The sequence below is a fragment of the Lepidochelys olivacea genome, assembly GCF_965140295.1.
Source record: "Lepidochelys olivacea isolate rLepOli2 genome assembly, chromosome: 7".
NCBI lineage: Eukaryota > Metazoa > Chordata > Testudines > Cheloniidae > Lepidochelys > Lepidochelys olivacea.
In genome coordinates, this window is record NC_140417.1 from 92,006,877 (window position 1) to 92,029,377 (window position 22,501).

Genomic DNA, 22,501 nt, shown 5'->3' on the forward strand with positions numbered 1-22,501 from the left:
CAGAGCCCAGATTTTTTAGCCTTCCCTGCAGGCTGCAAAGGCCTTTTTTTTCCCCTCTTGTGTAAGGCTGATGAGAAGAGAGTGGGCCAAGATGAACATATTTATGGGAAGTCCTTTGCTTATTTAGTAATTTTAGTGTATTAGATCGGTTCCCAGAACGTAGGACGAGCACCTGTAAGTTTTAGAAATTTGAGACATATTAATCTTATGAGCTGTACGTGATGACCATGATCGGACTCACAATACAGTTCACTGGAGGTCAAAACAAATGGATCAAGAGATTGCAAAAGGGTAGAGCAGGACAGAAATATCTCCTCCCCCTTTTCTCATCAGGTTGGACAAAAATCAATGGATTTGAAAAAAATCAGATTTTTTTAATTTAAAATGGATTTTTAAAATTTAAACTTTTTTCTTTTTTAAAATAAGCTCATTTAAAATTTAATTTGAAATGGTAACATCTGTTAAAGACCTAAACTTACTATAAATCTATTAAATTCATTTAAATTAAAATAAAAAACAAATTAAGCAGAATATGTTTGCACTGGCTAATGACCTGGAACTGGCATCTGTTGCAGTGTAACGCAGCTTTTGGCAGTCTTTTTCAGATACAGAGTGAATAATTTTATTCATTTAAGTTTATTCAGCTACTTCAAATCAATGACTATAGTCCATTCAAAGTTAAGAAGCTGACTGGGATTTGAAAAAAGGAGGAAAGCTTGTTTTCTTCTTCCAATATAAGAATGAAAACTAGGTGATGATGATGAAACCTAATTCTAAACTCCTGAAGGACATGGTGACCAGAAACAATTAGTTCAATGCATTAACAACAGATATTTCCGTTGTGTAATAAATCACTTGGTTTTAATTCAAAACATGTTTTGATAATTTTATTTTTTCTTATGTATCCAGCAGATCTACAGTAGCCTTATTTAACTCATTAAATCATTTTAAAATGCTCTGGATAGAAATTTTAATTCAATTAAAAATGCATCCAAACAGACCTTGACACAAATCACAAGTAAAATAATTAATCATCATCTAGTAAATAAGAAATGCATTTGCTTAAATAAATCCCCCTGGTTAGCAAGAAGTATACCCTTTACCACTGAATTTGGTATTTATAGTTGCAAATTGATATGTTTTAATGATTACCAACCAAAGAGAATCAACCTCTCTTTAATAACTAAAAAAAAAAAAAAAACCTAAAAAGTACAAATGAAAAATGGGATCATAAATGATTATTTAAATCAAGGTCGGCTTGCTTATTTAAGTCAATCCACCCAGTTTCTCATCCTAAGGAAGTATTGTTCTAAATCTTCCCAATTAGCAATTCTTTAAGTTAAAAAAGTGACTGTCTAGGTGTGACACAGAGGTAATTTTATTGAAAACTTTAGTTAATAGAAAGATTTTCATATATTTGGTTTTTGAGAAGGACTCACAGATAGATGCTCCTTAGTGAGATTATGTGCATTTCCCACATACCGTTCTGAAGTCCTCTTCAAACTTGTAAGCCCCACCTCCCGTGGCACAAAGTGTAGTGTGCAGGCTGGAGAAGTTCTTTTCACTACCCATCTGTATGAACCTATGCATGGCACAGGTGGGAAAGCGGATGAAGTGCAAATTCCCTTTGCGTCCACACATGGTCAAGTTTTTCAGTTCAAGATGGACATCGCGAATGCCAGTTTTACCATAGGCTGTATTGGAAGTCAAGTATTTCCTAATGCTTTTCAGGTTTTCTACTTCCTCCTGTTCCTCTTCTGCTGTAATGTCTTTTGGTTCAAAGTAGACCAGTTTAACCAATGTTCCCCCAATATCCATTCCGAACCACGGGAATGCTAGGAAAGGGAAAAAAAAAAAAAAGAGTGGTCCCATAATTATCTTAGTTTATCATATTTACTTAGAGTATCTACAGAACTGAAATTCAAGTTAGCAAAGTTTACAAGATCAGTCTGATCCTAAGGACTGCTGGACACTTGCACCTACCAATTGCAGTTATTGGTCATGATCAGACCTCATTCATGAAACCTCAGGGTTAAAACAAAATTTCAGAGAAACTGAAAAACAAGCTTCTAGGCACTTCCCCAAACATATTTTTCTTTGGAGAAATATAATCAGATGTTATGATTATATTACTGAAAACATCTATCTTACTTGGCACTAGAGATCACTACATCTTCAAACAGGATGCTTATTGAATTTCTTCTACTTTGAATCCTAGCATTGCTAAATTAAAATGGATTGGGGGAAATGAAAAAGGAACAGGAAAGTGAAGTTTTGAGTCATGCTGGCAGTGCATGACAACTACATTCCCTTTCCTCTCCCCCTTGTCCTACTCTGCTCTTTATTTGGGAAATAAGCTCTCCAGAAATGGTGTCTGCCTTCCCATCTTTGACATTGATAAAACTGCTGAAGCTAAGATGCCTAGGCTGGCCAGCTGCTCCAAATTTGTTAAGTAACCACACTGGCATGGCACATTTTCTTCTTGACAAAAGAAAGGAAGAAAGGAAGAAAACACCAGCAAGTAAAAGAATTAATGATACTTTATTTTGGTGCTTAAAAGCTCATGAGCCCATCCCTCAAACCAAACCCCAGTTTCTGGACATAGATTCTGTGTACTATTTGTTCCTCATGATCTCTATGCACGGAAAATACTACTACTCAGACTGCAGCACATCTTCCCTTCACCTCCAGCATGCACCATGGGCCAAGTATAACAAAGGTTTCACTTTATCAACAGCAGGAAAAACATTAAGCGTTCCATACAGCAGGCAGCCAATTTGGCAGAGAAGCCTATCTGTGGATGAGAAAGTACTCCCATCTGTAAGTAAGGCCCTATCAAATCCACGGCCATGAAAAATGCGTCACGGACAATGAAATCGGGACTCCCCCTGTGAAATCTGGTCTTTTGAGTGCTTTTACCCTATACTATAGGGATTTCACAGGGGGGAGACCAACGTTTCTCAAATTGGGGGTCCTGACCCCAAAGGGAGTTGCGGGGGGGGGTCCACAAGGTTATTTTAGGGGGGTTGCGGTATTGCCACTCTTACTTCTGTAATGCCTTCAGAGCTGGGTGGCTGGAGAATGGCGGCTGTTGGCCAGGCGCCCAGCTCTGAAGGCAGCGCCCTGCCTGCAGCAGTGTAGAATTAAGGGTGGCAATACCATACCAGGCCATGCCACCCTTACTTCTGCGCTGCTGCTGATGGCACCTCTGCCTTCAGAGCTGGGATGCCAGCCAGCAGCCGCCGCTCTCCAGCTACCCAACTATGAAGGCAGCGCTGCCACCAACAGCGGTTCAGAAGTAAGGGTAGCAGTACCACAACTCCCCCTACAATAAAAAACCTTGCGACCTCCCCACAAAACTCATTGGGGCGTGAGGATCCCTACAATTACAACACCGTGAAATTTCAGATTTAAATAGCTGAAATAATTAAATTTACAATTTTTAAATTCCTATGACCATGAAATTGAGCGAAAACAGACCATGAATTTAGTAGGACCCTAACTATGAATCAACTACAGTTCATTGTTGCTCAGAGTGAACCATCCTGCCTCTCCCATACAGCAGTGGCAGGCAAGGGCATAATTTGCCACTTAATTTCCCATTCTGAACCTGACTGTCCTTGGTGGCAAATTCTCCTGGCACTACTTGTGCCTTTTCTTGGAGGCTCTCTTTTAATTAACTTTCCTGTTAAGATAAAAACAGCCCTTACCCACCCACACCATGGAAGGCAAAGACCCAGACATGGCCTGAATACAATTTCTACCACTGAGTTTAGGTCATGCTGTTTCCTGAACCTTGATTACATTTCAAGGAAGTTTTCTTGTTTCTAATAATTACCTCCCTTCTCTTCACAGGCCGAAATGACCTCCCAGCCTTCAAATTCTTCAAGTCATACTACTTTTACAAAGTTTATCAACTGACACTCCTAGGCATTTCCAGGGCTTTGAGATTGAATCACCACCAGGAACATTATGGGTCCAAACAATATTTTCTGTGCGTGAACAAGTCCACTCACTCCTACTTCTTGTTCAGCCAATTGCTAAGACAAACAAGTTTGTTTACACTTACGGGACACAATACTGCCCGCTTCTTATTTACAATGTCACCTGAAAGTGAGAACAGGCGTTTGCATGGCACTTTTGTAGTGGCATTGCAAAGTATTTATATGCCAGATAAGCTAAACATTTGTATGCTCCTTTATGCTTTGGCCACCATTCCAGAGGACATGCTTCCATGCTGATGATGCTTGTTAAAAAAAATGCGTTAATTAAATTTGCAACTGAACTGCTTGGGGGATAATTGTATGTCTCCTGCTCTGGTTTTACCCACATTGTGCCATATATTTCATGTTATAGCAGTCTCGGATGATGACCCAGCATGTTTGATTTACGAACACTGTCACCGCAGATTTGACAAAACACAAAGAAGGTACCAAAGTGAGATTTCTAAAGATAGCTACAGCACTATTTAGCACAGTTTAAGAATCTGAAGTGCCTTCCAAAATCCGAGAGGGACAAGGTGTGGAGCATGCTTTCAGAAATTTTAAAAGAGCAACACTCCGACGTGGAAACTACAGAACTGAGCCATCAAAAAAGAAAATCAACTTTCTGCTGGTGGCATCTGACACAGATGATGAAAATGAACCTGCGTCAATCTGCACTGCTTTGGATTGTTATCGAGCACAACCCATCATCAGTATGGAAGGTCCTCTGGAAGGGTGGTTGAAAAATGAAGGGACATATGAATCTTTAGCACATCTGGCACATAAATATCTTGTGACACCAGCTACAACAGTGCCATGCAAACACCTGTTGTCACTTTCAGGTGACATTGTAAATAAGCAGCAGGCAGCATTATTGCCTGCAAATGTAAACAGACTTGTTTGTCTGAGCGATTGGCTGAACAAGAAGTAGGACTGAGTGGACTTGTAGGCTCTAAAGTTTTACATTGTTTTGTTTGAGTGCAGTAATTTTTTTGTACATAATTCTACTTTTGTAAGTTTAACTTTCATGATAAAAAGATTGCACTACAGTATTTGTATTAGGTTAATTGAAAAGTACTATTTCTTTTATTTTTTACTGTGCAAATATTTGTAATCAAAAATAATAATATAAAGTGAGCACTGTACACTTTGAATTGTGTGGTAATTGAAAGCAATATATCTGAAAATGTAGAAAACATCCAAAATATTTAAATAAATTCTATTAATTTTTTTAAAATAGCATGACAGCCCTAGGTTAGAGTAGATTTTAATTCGTGCAGGATCATCCCCAGTTGATTGAAAAGGTCCAACGTGAACTGGACATGACTAAGGACTCACTTCCTGGATCTGCTTCTTACTAACCAATCATTCAGGAATGGGAAGACATGAACGCCCCTCCTTCTGAGATAGGTCGCTACCCACCATCATGTATGTGGTAAAGACGTGTGGGACTGAAGACACGCCAAAAGGAAGAACTTTGTCTTGATAGTGTTGGCTTGCGACAAGAAATCTCAGGAACTTCCTGAGATCTGGGAAGACGGACATGTGAAAATAAGCATCTTGGAGATTGAGAACAGCAAACTGGTTGCTGTGATTCAGTGCAGAAATAATAGCAGCCAGGGTAATAGCAGCCATGTGGGATCGCACATATTTGATGTACCTGGTGGGACAGCAGCAGCAATTGAGAATAGGTCTTATTCCTTCCTTGGACTTGGGGATCAGGAAACACCTGGAGTAGCATCCCTTTCCACTATGCTGATGAGGAACCTCCTGTACAGCTCCCAGTGCACAGAGTCTGAATCTGCTGAAGAAGCAGTGACTCATAAGAAGGGTCCCTGAAAAGGGTACGGGATGGAGGGAAAGACAAAAATTGAATGGAGTACCCCAATCCCACACTGCTTAGGACCCATCTGTCAGTCGTTATCGCTTCCCCAAGCACTGCAGAAGTGAAACAGCCTGTCCTCAAACTGAAATGATGAGGTTGAGATGTTCACAACTGGTCTGCTGCTCTTGATATGCAAGGCAAATAGGCTGCCTGGCTGAAGGTGGAGGGGGACAGAGTGGCTGGGTAAAACTAGAACCCAAAGATCTCCTCCTCTGAAACTTATTCCCCTTTCTGGAGTAGTCTTGTCTCAGTTGGTAAGGTGTCTGCCTAAAATATGGTTGAGAGCAGTACTGCTGCTGACTGCCAAAATTATGTCTCCTTGTTGCTGGAGTATAAATGCCCAAAGAGCACAGATTTGCTTGAGAGTTCTTAAAAGAATGTAAAGTTTCATCCATTTTGCCTGAGAATAGAAGTTGACCATTGAAATGTAGGTCTTCCACACACTGTTGGCTAGCTGCTGCTATTCCTGAATTCTGCAACCACGATGCTCATAGTGACCACCAAAGTCATAACCCTGACAACCATATCAGCTACGTTCAGGGCCGATTACAAATAAATCTTTGCAACCAAACTCCACAAAAAATGCCTCAAACTCCTCTGTAGAGGATTTGGGTAATGTGTCCATAAACTTGGCTACGGAGTCCCAGGTCACATTATTTTATTTGGATATCAGTGCCTGCTGGTTTGCCACTTGCATTTGTAAGGAGGTAGTTCAATAAGTTTTCCTGCCCATGAGATCCAACCTCTTTGCCCTCAAGCATGGGCTTGTACTTCCCTTGATGTGACCTCTCATTGGCTCCCTGAGATTAAGGACTGAAGAATGTCCACTAGCTTACATGTTTTCTCCTGCACAAATTCAGCCTATATACCTAAGGCTGAAGCCAATCGTCTAAGGAGGTCCTGATGTGCCACAAGTCCTCCGTTATTGGTGAGGAAGCCAGTAGCGTCAGCACTGGGGCCAATGAAGAAGTCAGCACTCTGAAGATTGGCAGGGGCAACACATTCACTTGGTACCAATGCTGAAAGACACACCACACTGGGGTTGGTATAGATCCCGACACGATCTGCAATATGATCACCAGTGGTGCCGAAGATGACTGCTGTGCCAACGAACCCCCTCAGAACTAGTACAGGTGGCCTTGACTGAGTACTCAGAGTGATGTGCGGTGCTGAGGATGGTGCTGGCAGCTGGAACATCTGTGTAGTTAACCCAGACCAAGCTGTCACTATTGAGGAAGTCGCTGCAGCTGAATGTTTCTGGATAACTTGAGAATCAGGAACTGAAAGGCATAGCAGATATGACGTTGCTTGATATGCCAGACGTGTGGACACCATCAATGCCATCATCATCCATACTGATCTCAACAGACATCGCAGGGACAGTGTCAGAGACCATGGTGGAACCTCGAGTTGATGGTGATTCAGTACCCGAAAGCTGGTAAAAGGCTCCATTCAGTTGTGCGTATCTGAAGAGTCACAGTACTGATCTGCACTGATTGTGGCAGAGGAGGATGACTCTCCCTGAGATCTGGAGTGGCTACCTACAGTCTGTATTATGGGTCCTTTTCTCAGTTGGCACGGGAAGGGGAACGATTTCTCTTCCTCCAGGGGGAGGCCTCAGAGTCTGGGCAAGGAACATCAGCTCAATGTGGCTCCAAAGGTGTCTGAGGAGTGAATACTAGTGCCAACGCAGCTGTTGTGGCCTGCTCCGTCAAGTGCTGCTTGAGTCTCAAGTCCCTTGTCACCTGAATTCTTTTCTTAAAAGATTTATAAATGGTGCACTTCTCCTTAATGTGCCGCCCTCCCAGACACAATAAAAATAGCATGTAGGGATCACCCCTAGGAATAGTCACCATGCACAACAGACCATATTTAAATCCAGGTGAAGGCATTCCTCCAGAAAAAACACAGCTACTTTACCTATTATAACTAAGGTATACTATCTAACTAGCTACTACAACTATTTACAACAAAATCTCAGAAGGCCATGACAAGAAAATTAGTGTGAAGAAACACCACATGGAGCACTCTGACTCTAGCCATGGGCAGTGAAAAGGAAATGAGGGAGGGTCAGGGCGGCATCATCCTTATACAGCCAAACGAAGGGCTTTAAGGGAAAGGGCATAAGCACCACCCCTATGGATGCTTGTAGGCAAAATTCTCCAACTTTGGTGCACTGGGTGCGCACACACCTGCGTGAAATACGTGTCTGCAACCACTCAAAGAAGATGTGAATTACATACCCCAGGACAACAAATTCACACTCTGAGTGATATAGCTAACACGTGAACAGCAAATTAAAGCACTTGGGTAACAGCAGCACGGTCAACCAGTGTAATATGGAACGGGTCTATGGGTAAGTGTATTCCAACTACCAGAGCTACTCACTTACAGTGACATTTTGTATATATTAATGAGCTCTACTTACTGCACAGAACTGATGATACAACTTTTTTAAGGGTTAGGTTCACTCATTATACTTTGTGATATGAATGTTATAGGCCATACTAGGCTTACATGGACACTAAAATGTATACATGTAAGCAGTCAAAGAAGGGACTGCTGCACTGGAGGAAAAGAAGGAGTAAAATGGGCTCAGCTGGGGCAACTCCTCCCCCAGCACTGCCTTGGATCCAGAACTGTGCAGGGGAGACCCCTCCATACACCCACATTCTGGAGTCACTAGGATGCAAGTGGTCCCTCCCTCCATTCCCCCATGTTGTAAAAGGTTGTAGAAACAAAACATTGTCTTGCTTTAAAAGTCCCATTTCCTGTATACCAAAATAGTTCTTTCAAAGCTGTTACAATATTAACGTAACGGTACTTAAATACAGAAGCAGGGGAAAATCATGCCACTCACTTATCAGGTGCACAAGAGCTTTGAATCCAATAGTAAATTAAAAAAAACTAGTGACAAGATTTTCATGCATGACTAGTGTTGTGCATGTGATGAGGTGTCCCAACACCATGTCAGTTTCTGGGAACTCCACAGAATCATTAACAGGTGGAATGAAAACAACTGTACTATTTGAGGTGAACAAATATTGTTGTCAATAGGATTATCAACAAGACAGGATTTATACAACACAGGGGGCAATAATTATGTAGCCTACCCACTTTTAAAAAATCCTAACTGGGACTAGGTCTCTCTCTTATTAGGTCACTGGTTTTATTTCTCTCCATGTATCTCACTCCTCTTTCCCCTCTGCTATGGGCCAGGCTAACAGTTGTAGAAGAAAATGAACAAATGTTTGTTCCTGAACATGAGCAGTTTCCCTGTAACACTGGGGCAGAGTAAGAACTTTAAAAAAATTACACTTTTAACACCATAGCCACTGATTTTCAATAGTGCAGAAGCACAGCTTTACTGTTTCCTTTGCAGAGTTGTCTGGTGGAGAGAGAGAGAAGCACAGTGACTGTATAACAGACTACAATAGGGAACACACCAAATTCCAGAGTCTGAAAAATCCCACTAAAATCCATCAACTTTGACACTAAGAAGTAATAATGTGCAGTGTAAAAGTGCAAAGAACCATAAGCAGCATCTGTGCATTCTGAATAAAGGATTTAGCAATTAACAAATTAACCTTTTTTGCAAAAAACTGTGCTCTTTTACTGGTATTGTTGATTTAAAAAAAAAAATCTGAAAATGAGGCACTATTAAGTTGCTGAAACTATGCCTGCATGTTTCTTCAAATGCTTACAATAGCACCACATCTAGTGGTACCAACAGTAGGAGCACTAAGGCAGACAGACAGCTGGCATTTTATCTATTGTGCCTTCTGCACATGCAGGTTTACATAACTTAGTGGTTACAATGACTGCAGCCAATTCATAGTAACGTTCCCACTAATGCAACCACTAATGGGAAGTATGAAGAAAAATACAAGTGTAGACACAGCTTTTAACTTTAATATTTTGACACCTGTCTCTAAACTAAATATGAATGGATTAATTATTTAAATCAGCATTTTGTCTGATAACCTGTGTCACAGGCTCTCCAGAATTCAAACTGAGTGACAGTTATCAAAAATTGAAAAATTATTTACAGCGCAAATGCTGACAAATCTATTTGCTGATAATAAGTACTGCTATAATATTCTGGATAGGTGTGATTTATTATACAAGAAGTAAGGAAGTCATTGAATTCTCTGTAAGAGCATTATACTCTTTAAAACTATCAAAAATGAGATTATCCTTAGCTAAACAAAACTGCATGATGAGAATAGTTAAACTGCTCATTGACTCTGCTGAGCAGAGGGAAATCTATTCCTAAAGAATCTCATCACCAAATATTCATTCCCTGGGAAAAGAGTGAGAGGAGACAACTCTGCTACAGATCTGCATTGCAGTAGGTTACAAAGGACACATTAATAAAGCGAAATGCAGTCCTAGAAAGCATAGCATTGACATAGAAAGCCCTAGAATGAGTGTCACACACCTCAGAGAATAGAGTAAAAATATTAATATGACAGTGAACAGCAATCTGGTGCTGAGCTGGTGTGCACACTTAGATAATTTCATTCTCCCCACCGTGAATGTTAACATAGTTTTTAAATGTATAACGATAATGCTAGATACTGAGTCAGGAACTTATTTGATTGTTATCTGTATATAAAAATCCATCTAGTATTCTTTGACATTTCAAAGCAAAAGCATGTGACTAAGCAAACAGAAGGTATCTAAAAGATTACATAATTAAGTAATCTGATAGCCCAGCTGTTGGTGTGTATCTAGGGGAAAGGTTCACTCATGGGTAATATAGTACATCTTATCCAGTATCCATACATGCTTGAGCCCATATAAACACTACTGTGCAGAATTATGAAACGATAAAACCATGCAGCTAAATATAGAAATATTTTCTTGCATTTTATTTAGCAGTTGTCAAGAGTACAAAACAGAACCTCAAAATATAATGTGTTCCTTAGGAATAGAAACTCAAACTCACTCAGAGTATCTAGAACACAAAAGGTACTTTTCACATTTTTCAAATTATTTCCAGCTAGAATTATTGCACTTTACTAAAATCTGAATAAAACAATGTTAAATTTTCGATAAGCAAGTAGGAAGGTGTGGGGTTTTTTAAGTCTCGGTTTCAAACTATTCATTTCAGGAAACTGAACATATGACATTAATGAACATTCAACTTCATCACTAAGTTTAAAAATCAAAAACAAAATCCATAGGCCAGATTATACCTTATGAGGAAAAATCCACAGAAGGCCGCAATTTAAGAAGAAAACTCCATAAGACTTGAAGCCTTCAGTGTCTATCTCAGCATGCCCTCTCACGGGAGAGACCTGAAAGCTGACAAAAGAAGTGTGTGGCCCAGCCCTCCATCATCATGAATGTCCAAAGATTTGCAGGGAAACTCATGAACCTCAGTTGTAGGTCACACCCTCTCCACAGAATCTGACAAAGTAGTATGGTGATTCCTTTTACACTTGCACCCAGCTGGTGCCTGGTTAAAAAAACCCTCAAATATAGAAGGATGGCTCTGGAGTAGCATGTACTCAGAATTTTGGGCAAGGAACCACAAGGTTCCTACTGACTTTATAGAGTAGACATATAGCTAACCTGGCACTTGGGAGAATTTATCCCACATTGGTTCTGTCATATCTCTGGGAGCAACTGTAACATCTTAAATGGTCTCACAGCAACAAATAGGACACAAAAGGGATTGTCTTTAAAGAGTCATTATCCAGTGAATGTTACATAATATGGTTCCTAGTTGGCTTTTTGTGTTGAAGATGCTTAGGCTGACTGCCACTGCTTTAAATTGTGGGCTTGTACACACTACCACTTATGTCAGTAGAACTTATGTCTCTCAGGGGTGTAAATAAACCACCTCCTTGGCAACTTAAGTTACACCGACTTAAGCACCGGTACAGACAGCACCATGTTAGTGGGAGAGCTTCTCCCGCCAACATAGCTACCACCTCTTGTGGAAGTGGTTTTATTATGCCGACAGGGGAGCGCTCTCCCATTGGCATAGAGCGCTTCTAGTGTAGACTAGCTGTGTGAGGTTTAACTACTACTTCCTCATCAATTGGAAAGAGAGAAAATAAAGGTGGATGACATCTTCCTTGTTTCTGCCAGACGCTTCCTGTAAAATACCTGCCTTGGGTCTTACGAAGAATCTAGATGCAATAATCATTCTTATTTTACTTATTATTTCTTGACCACCGCATAAATACTTAACTTTGATTCAGTAATTGTTTTAAATGTAAGTATTTGTTTTGCTTTGTGTCAAGTAAAGCATACCTGCTTATCTGTCACCAGGACCCCAACCTTACATCCTAATTCTGCTGGGTGTGGGTGGTGGGCAAAAAATGCTGCTTAGTTCAGAGTGTCCAGGGCTCATTGAAGAAGTACATCAAGTCCACCCTGTTACACAAGCTTAGAATAAACAAAATGACACTAACATGATAAGTGCTTATTGAGTGCCTACCACCCCCCCCCCCCCACACACACAGATGTTTAGTATGATCGCCTATTCATATAAATGTGAGGACAGGTATGTTTATTTGGGTGTGTTACTCCACACATACTGTAGACTGATTACCTAAAAAATTATTTATTATTATTTTTTTATTATTATTTATTACTATTATTTTATTTATTATGATTATTTAAAAAATAAGCACAGTCAGACTGGGTCATTTCTTGAGCAAGGTACCTCCATGGAAAACACAGATGCTGCAAGAAGTGATGATGATTTAATAGGAGGCCCAGTCTTAGGATTTGTGATTGAGCAAGCTTCTGGAAGTGAGGAGGATCAAGCCAGGTCACGATTTCTCTAACTTTCCAGTCTTGTTGCATGTATGTGCGATTCTACTTCTGCAGAAGAAGATATGGCATCTTTTCAACTCACAGGATGCAGAGCCCCAAAGCACCACATGCTTTGCGTTTGTTTACAGCCACACTTATTTGCTAGACAGCACTCTTCCCTCTGAATATTGAAACAATTCTTCAGCATGCTGTTAGGGGACACTGTGCTGCCAGAGGTGTTTTCTTCCAATGAGATGTAGAAAAGAGATCCTGATCATTAGAAGATCCAAGAGCATTTTTGTCTAAAGGATGGAGCACTAAGGATGCCCTGAGTGACATCCAGGGAGTAATTCTGTCCTCCTTACTTTAAGTTCTCCCTGCAGTTTCAGTTGGAGACAAACTTATCTAGTATTGCTGACAAAGAACATTGTTGCAACTTTCCACCCTACAGATGCCTGCATGTCATGGTTGGTAAATAAGCCCTGTATTTTTCAGGCAGCAACACATTTGGGAGTAAAAGCGCTGTATAAATCTATGCTGTGTGCACATGTACCTTGTACATGAATGATTGCAACACTAACTACAAGTTGGTTCAAAAGCAATATATGCTACATAATGCTACAGCTTGAAACATTTAGAAATTACAGCTAGTGCATATTGCAGGTGCCCTTCTATTGAGTAATGCTGCTTGCCAGGAGCACACATTCTCTGTGACAGAGTAAATGCCAACTGATTTTCAGGTATTGTTTCTGATCAGTACCCTTAAAAGGTTTGCCTTGACTAGAAGTGGTTAAGTTTAGCACATGCTGGTTAACCTTGTTCTAATTTGACCTTTTTCCTAGTGTATGCAGGATAACACCTTGAAGCATGATTTAGCTATCCGAGGTGTACACTAGGCGACCTATGTGGCTACACTACTATTTGATGGGGGTTGACACAGAAAGTTAGCTATGAAGACTACCCCAGATCATCTAATACCATCTTGTCTTTCTGGGTGTCATAATTCCTTGCATTGCAAAGCACATCTGAAGAGGCTCATCAAGAGATAGCGTGGATGCTCTAAAACAGTTGCAAAAACTTTACATGGCTATTCCATGTAAATGAAGCCTTTCTGAAAAGAGCTGTGAGGCGGGGGCCAAGGCTAGTTAGGAATATGCACAAGTGATCCAAAAAAAGAAAATCCTACAATAGGTCACCAACGAATCATTCAGTGCAATCTAAAATAAAACTATTCTTTTGGGGTAGCTGGGAGAGGATCCCCAAACAATTATAGAATCAATTCAAGAGCTTCACTGAAGTAGACAGCATATCCTCACTAGCAAACAGTTTTAGTTTCAAGTGAGAATCTTCCCCTCCTAAACTCCTGTATTTCCAGTCTTTATTCCTGTCTGTCATGTTTTGACAGACACCATACCAACACATAATAAATGCCTCACTTATATGGATTTAGCATGCAATTTGACAACTTTTTCTTGTTGGTATACTAGGAAATGCTAATTTTCTTTCACAACATGCAAACAAGAATAGTGATCAACACTAAAAGGTTTAGTGCAGTTACCACGTGCATTTTCCAATGTGCCCTTTAACACACAAACATCTCCAAGCACCAATGTTAAACATCATACAAAACCAGAAAAACAGGATTGTTCATTGGTATGGTCTACTCGGATCCTGTAAATGCTAAACTATTTTCTATATCTTTGCTCTCTGGTGAACAATATAAAACATGTTAAAATATACTATTCTCCTGGAAGTATAAATCATAGCTATAAACACACTTATGTACAAGATAGCCGTAAAAACCCCATATTTACAGATTTATTAAAGAAACTCATCTACTCACTTGAGCCTGAACTGAGTATACTGGGTGTTTGTTTCCCCATCAACTGGTGTCTTCAGTAGGACATGACAAATCAATAATTGTATAATCTTTACTACTGGATTGTTTACCATACTTCTGGTCCCTTTCAGAAAAAGGTTAAAAGGAATTAAATTCCTTATTCCCTCTTATTTAAGAGATTATGTGAATCCACAGAAATCTTATCCTTTTGTTTTTTTCATAATACTCAATTATATTTTTAAACTTTGACACAATAGTGCAGACTGTGCTTAATAATATATAATCAAAACTATCAAGTATGCTAGTCTGTGGTTTTGTTTCATTGCAGATCAAATATGCATTCTAGGTTTAATTAATTTATTATTATTATTATAGTTTTTAAAGTAGATATCACAATCATTTACAAGAATTAGTCTGTCATCATTCAACTCTTCCTTCTACAAAATGCAGAGTATACTGGTACTGCAGAGGTTAAATGACTATTCAATTCAGACAATCTTTTTTTAGTATAAACAGTAAGTGGTGGCATTTAGATATTAAATTAAAATAAACCATTTACGTGAAAAAAGTTTGTTAATAAGTAGTCTATGACTAGGACTATAAACATGAAAGTTGCAGCTCAACATATAGGTTATTTTTAACAATAAAACAGCTCTGTTCCTACAGTTAATTTGAGAGGAAGAGGTTTCCTTGTTTTTAAATCTTTTCACTGTAAGCTATTACTATCACTTGGCGAGTCAAGGAGGTGAACGACCACCACCTAGGATATAAACAAGAAGTTTTTGTTGCACCTTATTAACTACCAGGTTTTTTAACCTACCAAAAAACCAGTAAACTCCAATCCACTAAGCCTGTATTAAAATGAAGAACAAGGTTATCTTTGAAAGTGTTGGTTTAGCTTTAGCTCCTAACAAGTCTTTTTACACATTTGGTGAGAAGGGAACTTCAATAACAAAAACACCAAAAAATTCCAATGAAGTCATATACTGTCAAAACAATACATCTCATGAAATCCAGAAAAAATCCAAAATATCAACACAGAAACTATTTTGTACTTAGTTTAAACTTTATTATGTTTTGGCACAGGGTATTTATGGTTCTATTTCTGATTACCTCTTCAGAATATGCTGAACTTTAAAAAACTCTGTACAAAGTAGAAAGTGAATGATGTCAATAAATCTCAGTTCCAATCACTACAGCAAGCATGCAGTACAGCTGTTTGTTCCCCAATGTCAATTCACAACTGGATTTACATATAAAGATTTGGAATTAAATAGCTTTCTTTCATAATTAAATTAGAGAGTACATTATCAGTAATCAAGAAACACATTAATACTACAAACATTTTGAATACATTTCGGCTCGCAGCTTTAAAAGAAATATGTTAAGTGGGTAGTCAATTTACCAGTCCTTAAAAAACCAAATAACCAAAAAAAAATAGGCAATAATCACAAAGAACACACTTTACATAAGATTTCAGATAGTATCAGCAGTATGAATAAAAATACTTCCAATAAAGCGGACGAATCAAATGTTTAATTTCTGGATGAACTGTTCTTCATTTTACAGACAACATATACAAGTATAATATTATTCCTATGCAAAAGTGGTTTGCATTTCCATTTTTTTTCCAGTAATGAAATATGAAAAAACAGCAATAAAGCATTAACACGTCTACTAATGACCTTAATTCAGATGTCCGTCTCATTTACTTACAATGGTTCTTAGCAATTATGAACTTCATTGGAATGTCTAAGTCACAGAGGACCATGTCAACGACAGCTAAATTAATGACTGATTCAAGGTGTCTCCGACTGAAAATCCAAGGCTATATCTGCAAGTTTACATCCCAAAGTGTCGGAACTGTAAGCCTTTTTTAACAAGGTCACATTTATACCGGCTGTAAATTAGGAAATGTCTCATTTTAGCTTTCAGCACACAGCAATTTAGAAACCAATCCACAACCCCACCACCTTCCAGCTTCCTCATTGGTCAGTCGCTGACCCAGCCCACATGCTATCAGTAGGTGTGTCCCCGAAACGCAGTTTTATTGGCTGAAATAAGACGGTATTTAATGGACTGATTTTGGCGTGTTTGGGGGGGGGGGGGGGGAGGAGGCTGTCATTCACACTGCAGAGTTCCTCAGCACGCTCACCAAGCTGATGAAAGTGGCGGAAAATGGGCGCCCCCCCTGCAGCTGGCCTTAGAAAATCCCTGACCTAAAACAGTGAAACGGATACAGAGGACTTGGACTCGTCTATAGGCAAAGTCCTCGTTCTCCGGGAGGAGGCCACACGGGATCCCCTTTTTTCCTAAAGGGCTGACAGGCGCTTGGGGACCTCCGTGTAACAAGCCCCTCTCCCCGCGCCGGCGGAGCAAGGAGCGGGCGAGGCAGCGCCGCAGGGCGCGGAGAGGACAAGCCCAGCGCGGGCATCACTTACGCGGCCTGTTCCGTCTGCCCGAGTCCAGCCGCCTCCGCAGCCGGCATTTCTTGGCCGGGGAGCCGTGGCCGGGCACCGGCGGCTCCTGGGGCGGCGGGTGGAAGCCGTTGTGCAGCAGCCCGTTGAGCAGCGAGCCGGAGGAGGCGGCGGCGGTGGCGGCGGCTGCAGCCGGCGGGGCGGCAGGCTGGGCTCGGGGCCGCTCCCCCATAGCGGCGGCGGCCTCGCTCCTTTGTCTCCGCGCAGCGGGCGGGCTGGGCCGGGCCGGGCTGGGCGGCGGAGCCGCAGCACACGCTGGTCCTGTCCCCGCCGCAACCTGCTCTGGACGCGGCGCCGCTGCCGGCGCCCCCGCCCCCGGCCTCCTGCCGGCAGCGCACGGCGCAGGCGCCCTCCTGCCCGCTGCGGGGAGGGAGCGCCCCGGGCTCCGCGCCGCCGCTGCCGTGCGCGTTCCCGGCGCAGAGGCGGCCGCGGCCGGGGGCGCTCTGTGGGCGCGCAGCGCGTTCGGGCGGGGATGTGGCTGGGCGGGCTGGGCCGCCGGCCCTGCCTGTGGCTGCCGTCAGCAGCGTCTCCGCAGCCCCGGCACCTCGGGCTGTGCGGCGTGTCCGGGGTTGCCGGTCTGTACGCGGGGTGCCTCAGCGCGCCGCTGCCCCGGCATGGTGGCCCTGTGCCCGTGTGTGCGCTGTCCCTGTGCCCTTTGTCTGGCTTCGCTTATGGGCTCATGGTTTCCGGCTCTGTTCACCAATGCTCTGGCTGCCTGGTGTCTGTGTTGTGTGCAGTGCGGGGGCGCCAGGTTTGTATAATTTTTGGTGGTGCCCGGAACGGGTCCAAGTAGAGCTGACGGAGCAGTGCAACGGCCCCGGGACCTGCGCTTTGGGGGGGGGCCCGCGCTTCAGGAAGACGCAGGGTCCAAACAGAGCCATCCCATCCAGAGGACGGACGGGGCACCCACCCCGGGCCCTGCACTTCAGGGAGACGCGGGGTCCAAGCAGAGCCATGCTAGCCACAGGACAGACAGGGGCACCTGCCCCAGGGCCTGCACTTCAGGGAGACGCGGGGTCCAAGCAGAGCCATCCCATCCAGAGGATGGACAGTGGCAACCGCCCCGGGCCCCGCACTTCAGGGAGACGCGGGGTCCAAGCAGAGCCATCCCATCCAGAGGATGGACAGTGGCAACCGCCCCGGGCCCCGCGCTTCAGGGAGACGCGGGGTCCAAACAGAGCCATCCCATCCAGAGGATGGACAGTGGCAACCGCCCCGGGCCCCGCGCTTCAGGGAGACGCGGGGTCCAAACAGAGCCATCCCATCCAGAGGTTGGACAGTGGCAACCACCCCGGGCCCTGCACTTCAGGGAGACGCGGGGTCCAAGCAGAGCCATCCCATCCAGAGGACAGACGGGGCACCCACCCCGGGCCCTGCACTTCAGGGAGACGCGGGGTCCAAACAGAGCCATCCCATCCAGAGGTTGGACAGTGGCAACCGCCCCGGGCCCCGCGCTTCAGGGAGACGCGGGGTCCAAGCAGAGCCATCCCATCCAGAGGATGGACAGTGGCAACCGCCCTGGGCCCCGCGCTTCAGGGAGGCGTGGGGTCCAAGCAGAGCCATCCTATCCAGAGGACGGACAGTGGCTACCGCCCCAGGCCCCGCGCTTCAGGGGGACATTAGGTCTAGGGTGGCCTGGAGGGTTAGTGGGGGGGCTGGCGCCAGCAGTAGCAAGCAACCCAGCCCCAGTCCGCCCTGCTCCGCACCCCAGCGTTGCTCAGGGGGTGGAGGCAAAAGCCAGAAAGGGCCGGGGGTTGGGAGAAGGGGTGGAATGGGGGCAGGCTGGGACCAGGTTGCTCGCTCCTGAGAGCACCAGGCCCCCCACTAACCCCCACAAGCTGCCCTGAACCCGGGGCCCTGTGATTCAGGGGAACGCAGTGTCCAAGCAGAGCCATCCCGTCCAGAGGACGGACCAGGGCAACCGCCCCGGGGCCCATGCTTCAGGGGGATGTGGGGTCCAGGGTGGCCTGGGGGTTAGCAGGGATCTTGGTGCCCGCAGCAGCGAGCAACCCAGCCCCAGCCTGCCCCCTCCCTGCCGCCATTCCACCCCCTACCCCCGCCTTTTTCCAGCTTCTGCCCCTTTCCTGAGTGACGCCAGCGGAGCGGGGCTGGCTGGGACTGGGTCACTTGCTGCTGCTGGCGCCAGGCCCTGCATTAACCCCTCCAGGCCACCCTGGACCCTGCGTCCCCCAAAGCGCGGTAAGTCCAAACATTGGTGGAGCCAGGCCCACGTTCCTAAATATTGGTGAAGCACAGGCACCACAGGCCATATAACTTGCCACCTATCATGTAGCATATATATGTACACACCTATGTGAGTGGCTTGGGTATGGAGTGCTGTGAAGATGCCCCCACTGCCTCTGCATGTCTATAAATGCAGGATTTCTGTGCATGCTTTGTGCTTCATGGAGAGTTGTGTATCTGCATGCATGATCTGTTTTGTTGTTTTTGTGTGTTACATCATTGTCAACAGTGACTACTCAGGCCTTCAGTACATGTGATCTCATGCCTTTCCGGTTTGTTGGCTTTCACTACAAGTCTTTGACAATCCTTTTGTGAGTCACATATTTTATCTGGCCTCTAAACAGTCCAAGTGCAAAACCCCATTTAATGAATGAAATGTTAATAAATGATAAAGTGCATTAACGTAATGAAATGCATATAAAATTAGGTAAACTGCATGGTACCTGCTATTGGGTATTTGAAAATCACCATAACAGAAACACTTTACAACAACCATGTTCTGGGTATTGGTTCATTCCTTCCTAAATGTGGTTTTCACCCTGCAGATATATTACTGATTTTCTCATAGGATGCTGGTGGGTCACTTGGTGCTGTCTCCCTATATCCAGCTGCTATTACAGGTTTCCAGGCTCTTGTAAAGCAGTGGGAAAGAAAGAAGAGAGGGACTAGTTGCCTCCAGTAGGGGTTCTTGCTCCAGCAGAGAACAGAAAACAAATTACACAGCTCCTTTCTTGCACTATCAGAAGCCAGAATGAATGGCCAGAGAATTCTGTTCAGGGGAATAGAGGACTAGGCTACAGCAAACACATGCAACAGGGCACAGTAGGGGAGAAAGAAACAATACAACTGAGAGTGTGAGATTCAGATAAAAAGGTGACAGTACTTTTGGGAGAAATGCACTGAGCACTTACCATTTTAAAGATGATTAAAGTGCCTACATACTTTTGTGATATTTTACCACATAAGCAATTGCTGTACTTGCAATCGGGATGCTGTGCAGTCATAAACAGAACTACTGTTAACAGGCTGGGAAGGGATGGGGTCTGTAAAACAATTCCTGGATTAAGATCTGGTCAGCTATGATAATTTGAGAATCCCTGCCTTACTATAATGTATCTAAACTAAAAGCCAGACCACTGCATCCTGAATTGTGATTTGGCAACCATCAGACCACGTGTGGTCCATGGAGAGTTGGCTCTTCAGTGTGCTGGCTTTTCTTCTTGATTCCATCTGCTACTGTATGTTATATAAAGCTAAGGTACATTAAATACTTTCCTAATATTATTTTCCCCATGTAAATTGCTGCACGTGCCACAGAAGTGCTACACAATTGCACATGAAGGGAGGTGGACTCTGTAGTTTTGAATATGAGAAATGGGTCTATGAAAAACTGTGTAAGATGTGGTCCTTGCTATTAAAGTATAGATTAATCTAGATAACAAAAACCACAACTGTAAACAAACAAAAAATACTATTCCAAAATGCAGAAAGTGTCCTGAGACAAAGAAAAGCGCGTGATGTCAAAGATGATCTAGCTGACTCATTAATATGATTAATAGATGTGTTTTAAGTGCCTAATAGAGTGTGGAGGAATAGACTCACTTTTTCATGTGTGAAACAGTTTTGAGTTAAGCTTTATACTCAGGCTGTCAATTAATTGCAGTTAACTCAAGCAGTTAATGCAAAACAAATTAACTAGATTAAAGAAAATAGTAACAATCAGTTTTAATCACACTGCTAAACAATAGAATACCAATTTACATTTATCATACATTTTTTGGATGTTTTTCCACATTTTCAAATATATTGATTTCAGTTACAACACATAATACAAAGTGTACAGTGCTTGCTTTATATTATTATTTTTATTACACATTTGCACTTCAAAAAAGATAAAAGAAATAGTATTTTTCAATTCATCTCATACAAGCTCTACAGTGCAATCTCTTTATCATGAAAGTGCAACGTACAAATCTAGAATTTTGTTTTATGTAACTGCACTCAAAAACAAAACCATGTAAAACTTCAGAGCTTACAAGTTTATGCACTTATCCACTCAGTCCTACTATTTGTTCAGCCAATCGGTAAGACAAACTTGTTTGTTTACATTTATGGGAGATAGTGCTGCCTGCTTCTTATTTACGTCATCTGAAAGTGAGAACAGGCATTCACGTGGCACTGTTGTAGCTCGCATTGCAAGGTTTTAATGTGCCAGATATGCTAAGCATTTGCATGCCCATTCATGTTTCGACCACCATTTCAAAGACTTACATATGTGGGTAGTCCCACTGAAGCTTATAGGACTAGTCAAGTGCATAAAGTTAAGCAGGTGTGCAAGTATTTGCAAGATTAGTGCCTAGTATAACAGACATGTCAATTCTTTGTCTGTCCTTCAAAGGCATATCTGAATCTCAGAAGTCAAAGTAGTCCCCCAAATCCACCCCTTCACTGTGCTTAATATTGGCTCCTCATTAGCATCTGCTGTTGAAATAAAATGTGGCAAATTTATTAATTAAATAAGCAGAGCTGGACAGGAAATGGTTTACTTGACTCATAATTTTTTTTTTCTCTCTCATCAATAGATGTTGGTCCAATAAAAGATATTACCTCACTCACCTTATCTTGCTACACCTAGAACACCACTTTCATTATATTTATCCATAAATGTCATATGAGTTCTCTAATAAAAGCTTATGTCAGTGATCCTCACATTCACTGCAAGATGTATATTTAAGGATTTGTGTACATGTACTAGAAATATGTTCTAAAGTCTGTCACCAGCCAAAGAGAAAAACAGGTGTCTTCCAGACAGGAAGTATCTCTGTCAAAATGTAAATTAAACATTGTAAGCCATCTCAATGGGAGCCTTATTTACATACTGAGTCAGGACTTGGAGGAAAGTGTAGAACTGATCAATGAAATTGTTTTTAATTGTTCACTTTATTAATATAACTTCATAAGTAAAGTTTTATGAATGAAACTATTCATTCATAAAACTAGGTACCCCAATTGGCTAATTGAGTTTCACTTTCAATCCAATTGCTGCTTAAATCGCTGAAATTTACACGGTTTCAACAGGTTTCAGAGTAGCAGCCGTGTTTGTCTGTATTCACAAAAAGAAAATGAGTACTTGTGGCACCGTAGAGACTAACAAATTTATTTGAGCATAAGCTTTCGTGAGCTACAGCTCACTTCATCGGATGCATTCAGGGGAAAATACAGTGAGGAGATTTATATACACACAGAACATGAAAAAATGGGTGTTATCATACACACTGTAAGGAGAGTGATCACTTAA

At 42.4% G+C, this 22,501-nt stretch overlaps 1 protein-coding gene across 2 annotated transcripts in view; it reads right to left on the reverse strand.

The window, feature by feature from the left end:
- Window positions 1–17,256, reverse strand: part of PANK1 (pantothenate kinase 1) — a 38,058-nt gene extending 20,802 nt beyond the window's left edge. Inside the window, exons 1-2 of one of the 2 annotated variants that reach the window (XM_084635024.1) lie at window positions 16,924–17,256; window positions 1,483–1,835 (exon numbers count right to left, since the gene is read on the reverse strand). In XM_084635024.1, the coding sequence (XP_084491150.1) occupies window positions 1,483–1,835; window positions 16,924–17,131 (561 nt within the window). In that variant the 5' untranslated portion in view covers window positions 17,132–17,256. Of the gene's footprint in view, window positions 1–1,482; window positions 1,836–16,198; window positions 16,556–16,923 lie in introns of those variants that run through there. The other variant, XM_084635025.1, reaches the window with a different exon arrangement.
- Window positions 17,257–22,501: the final 5,245 nt, after the last annotated feature.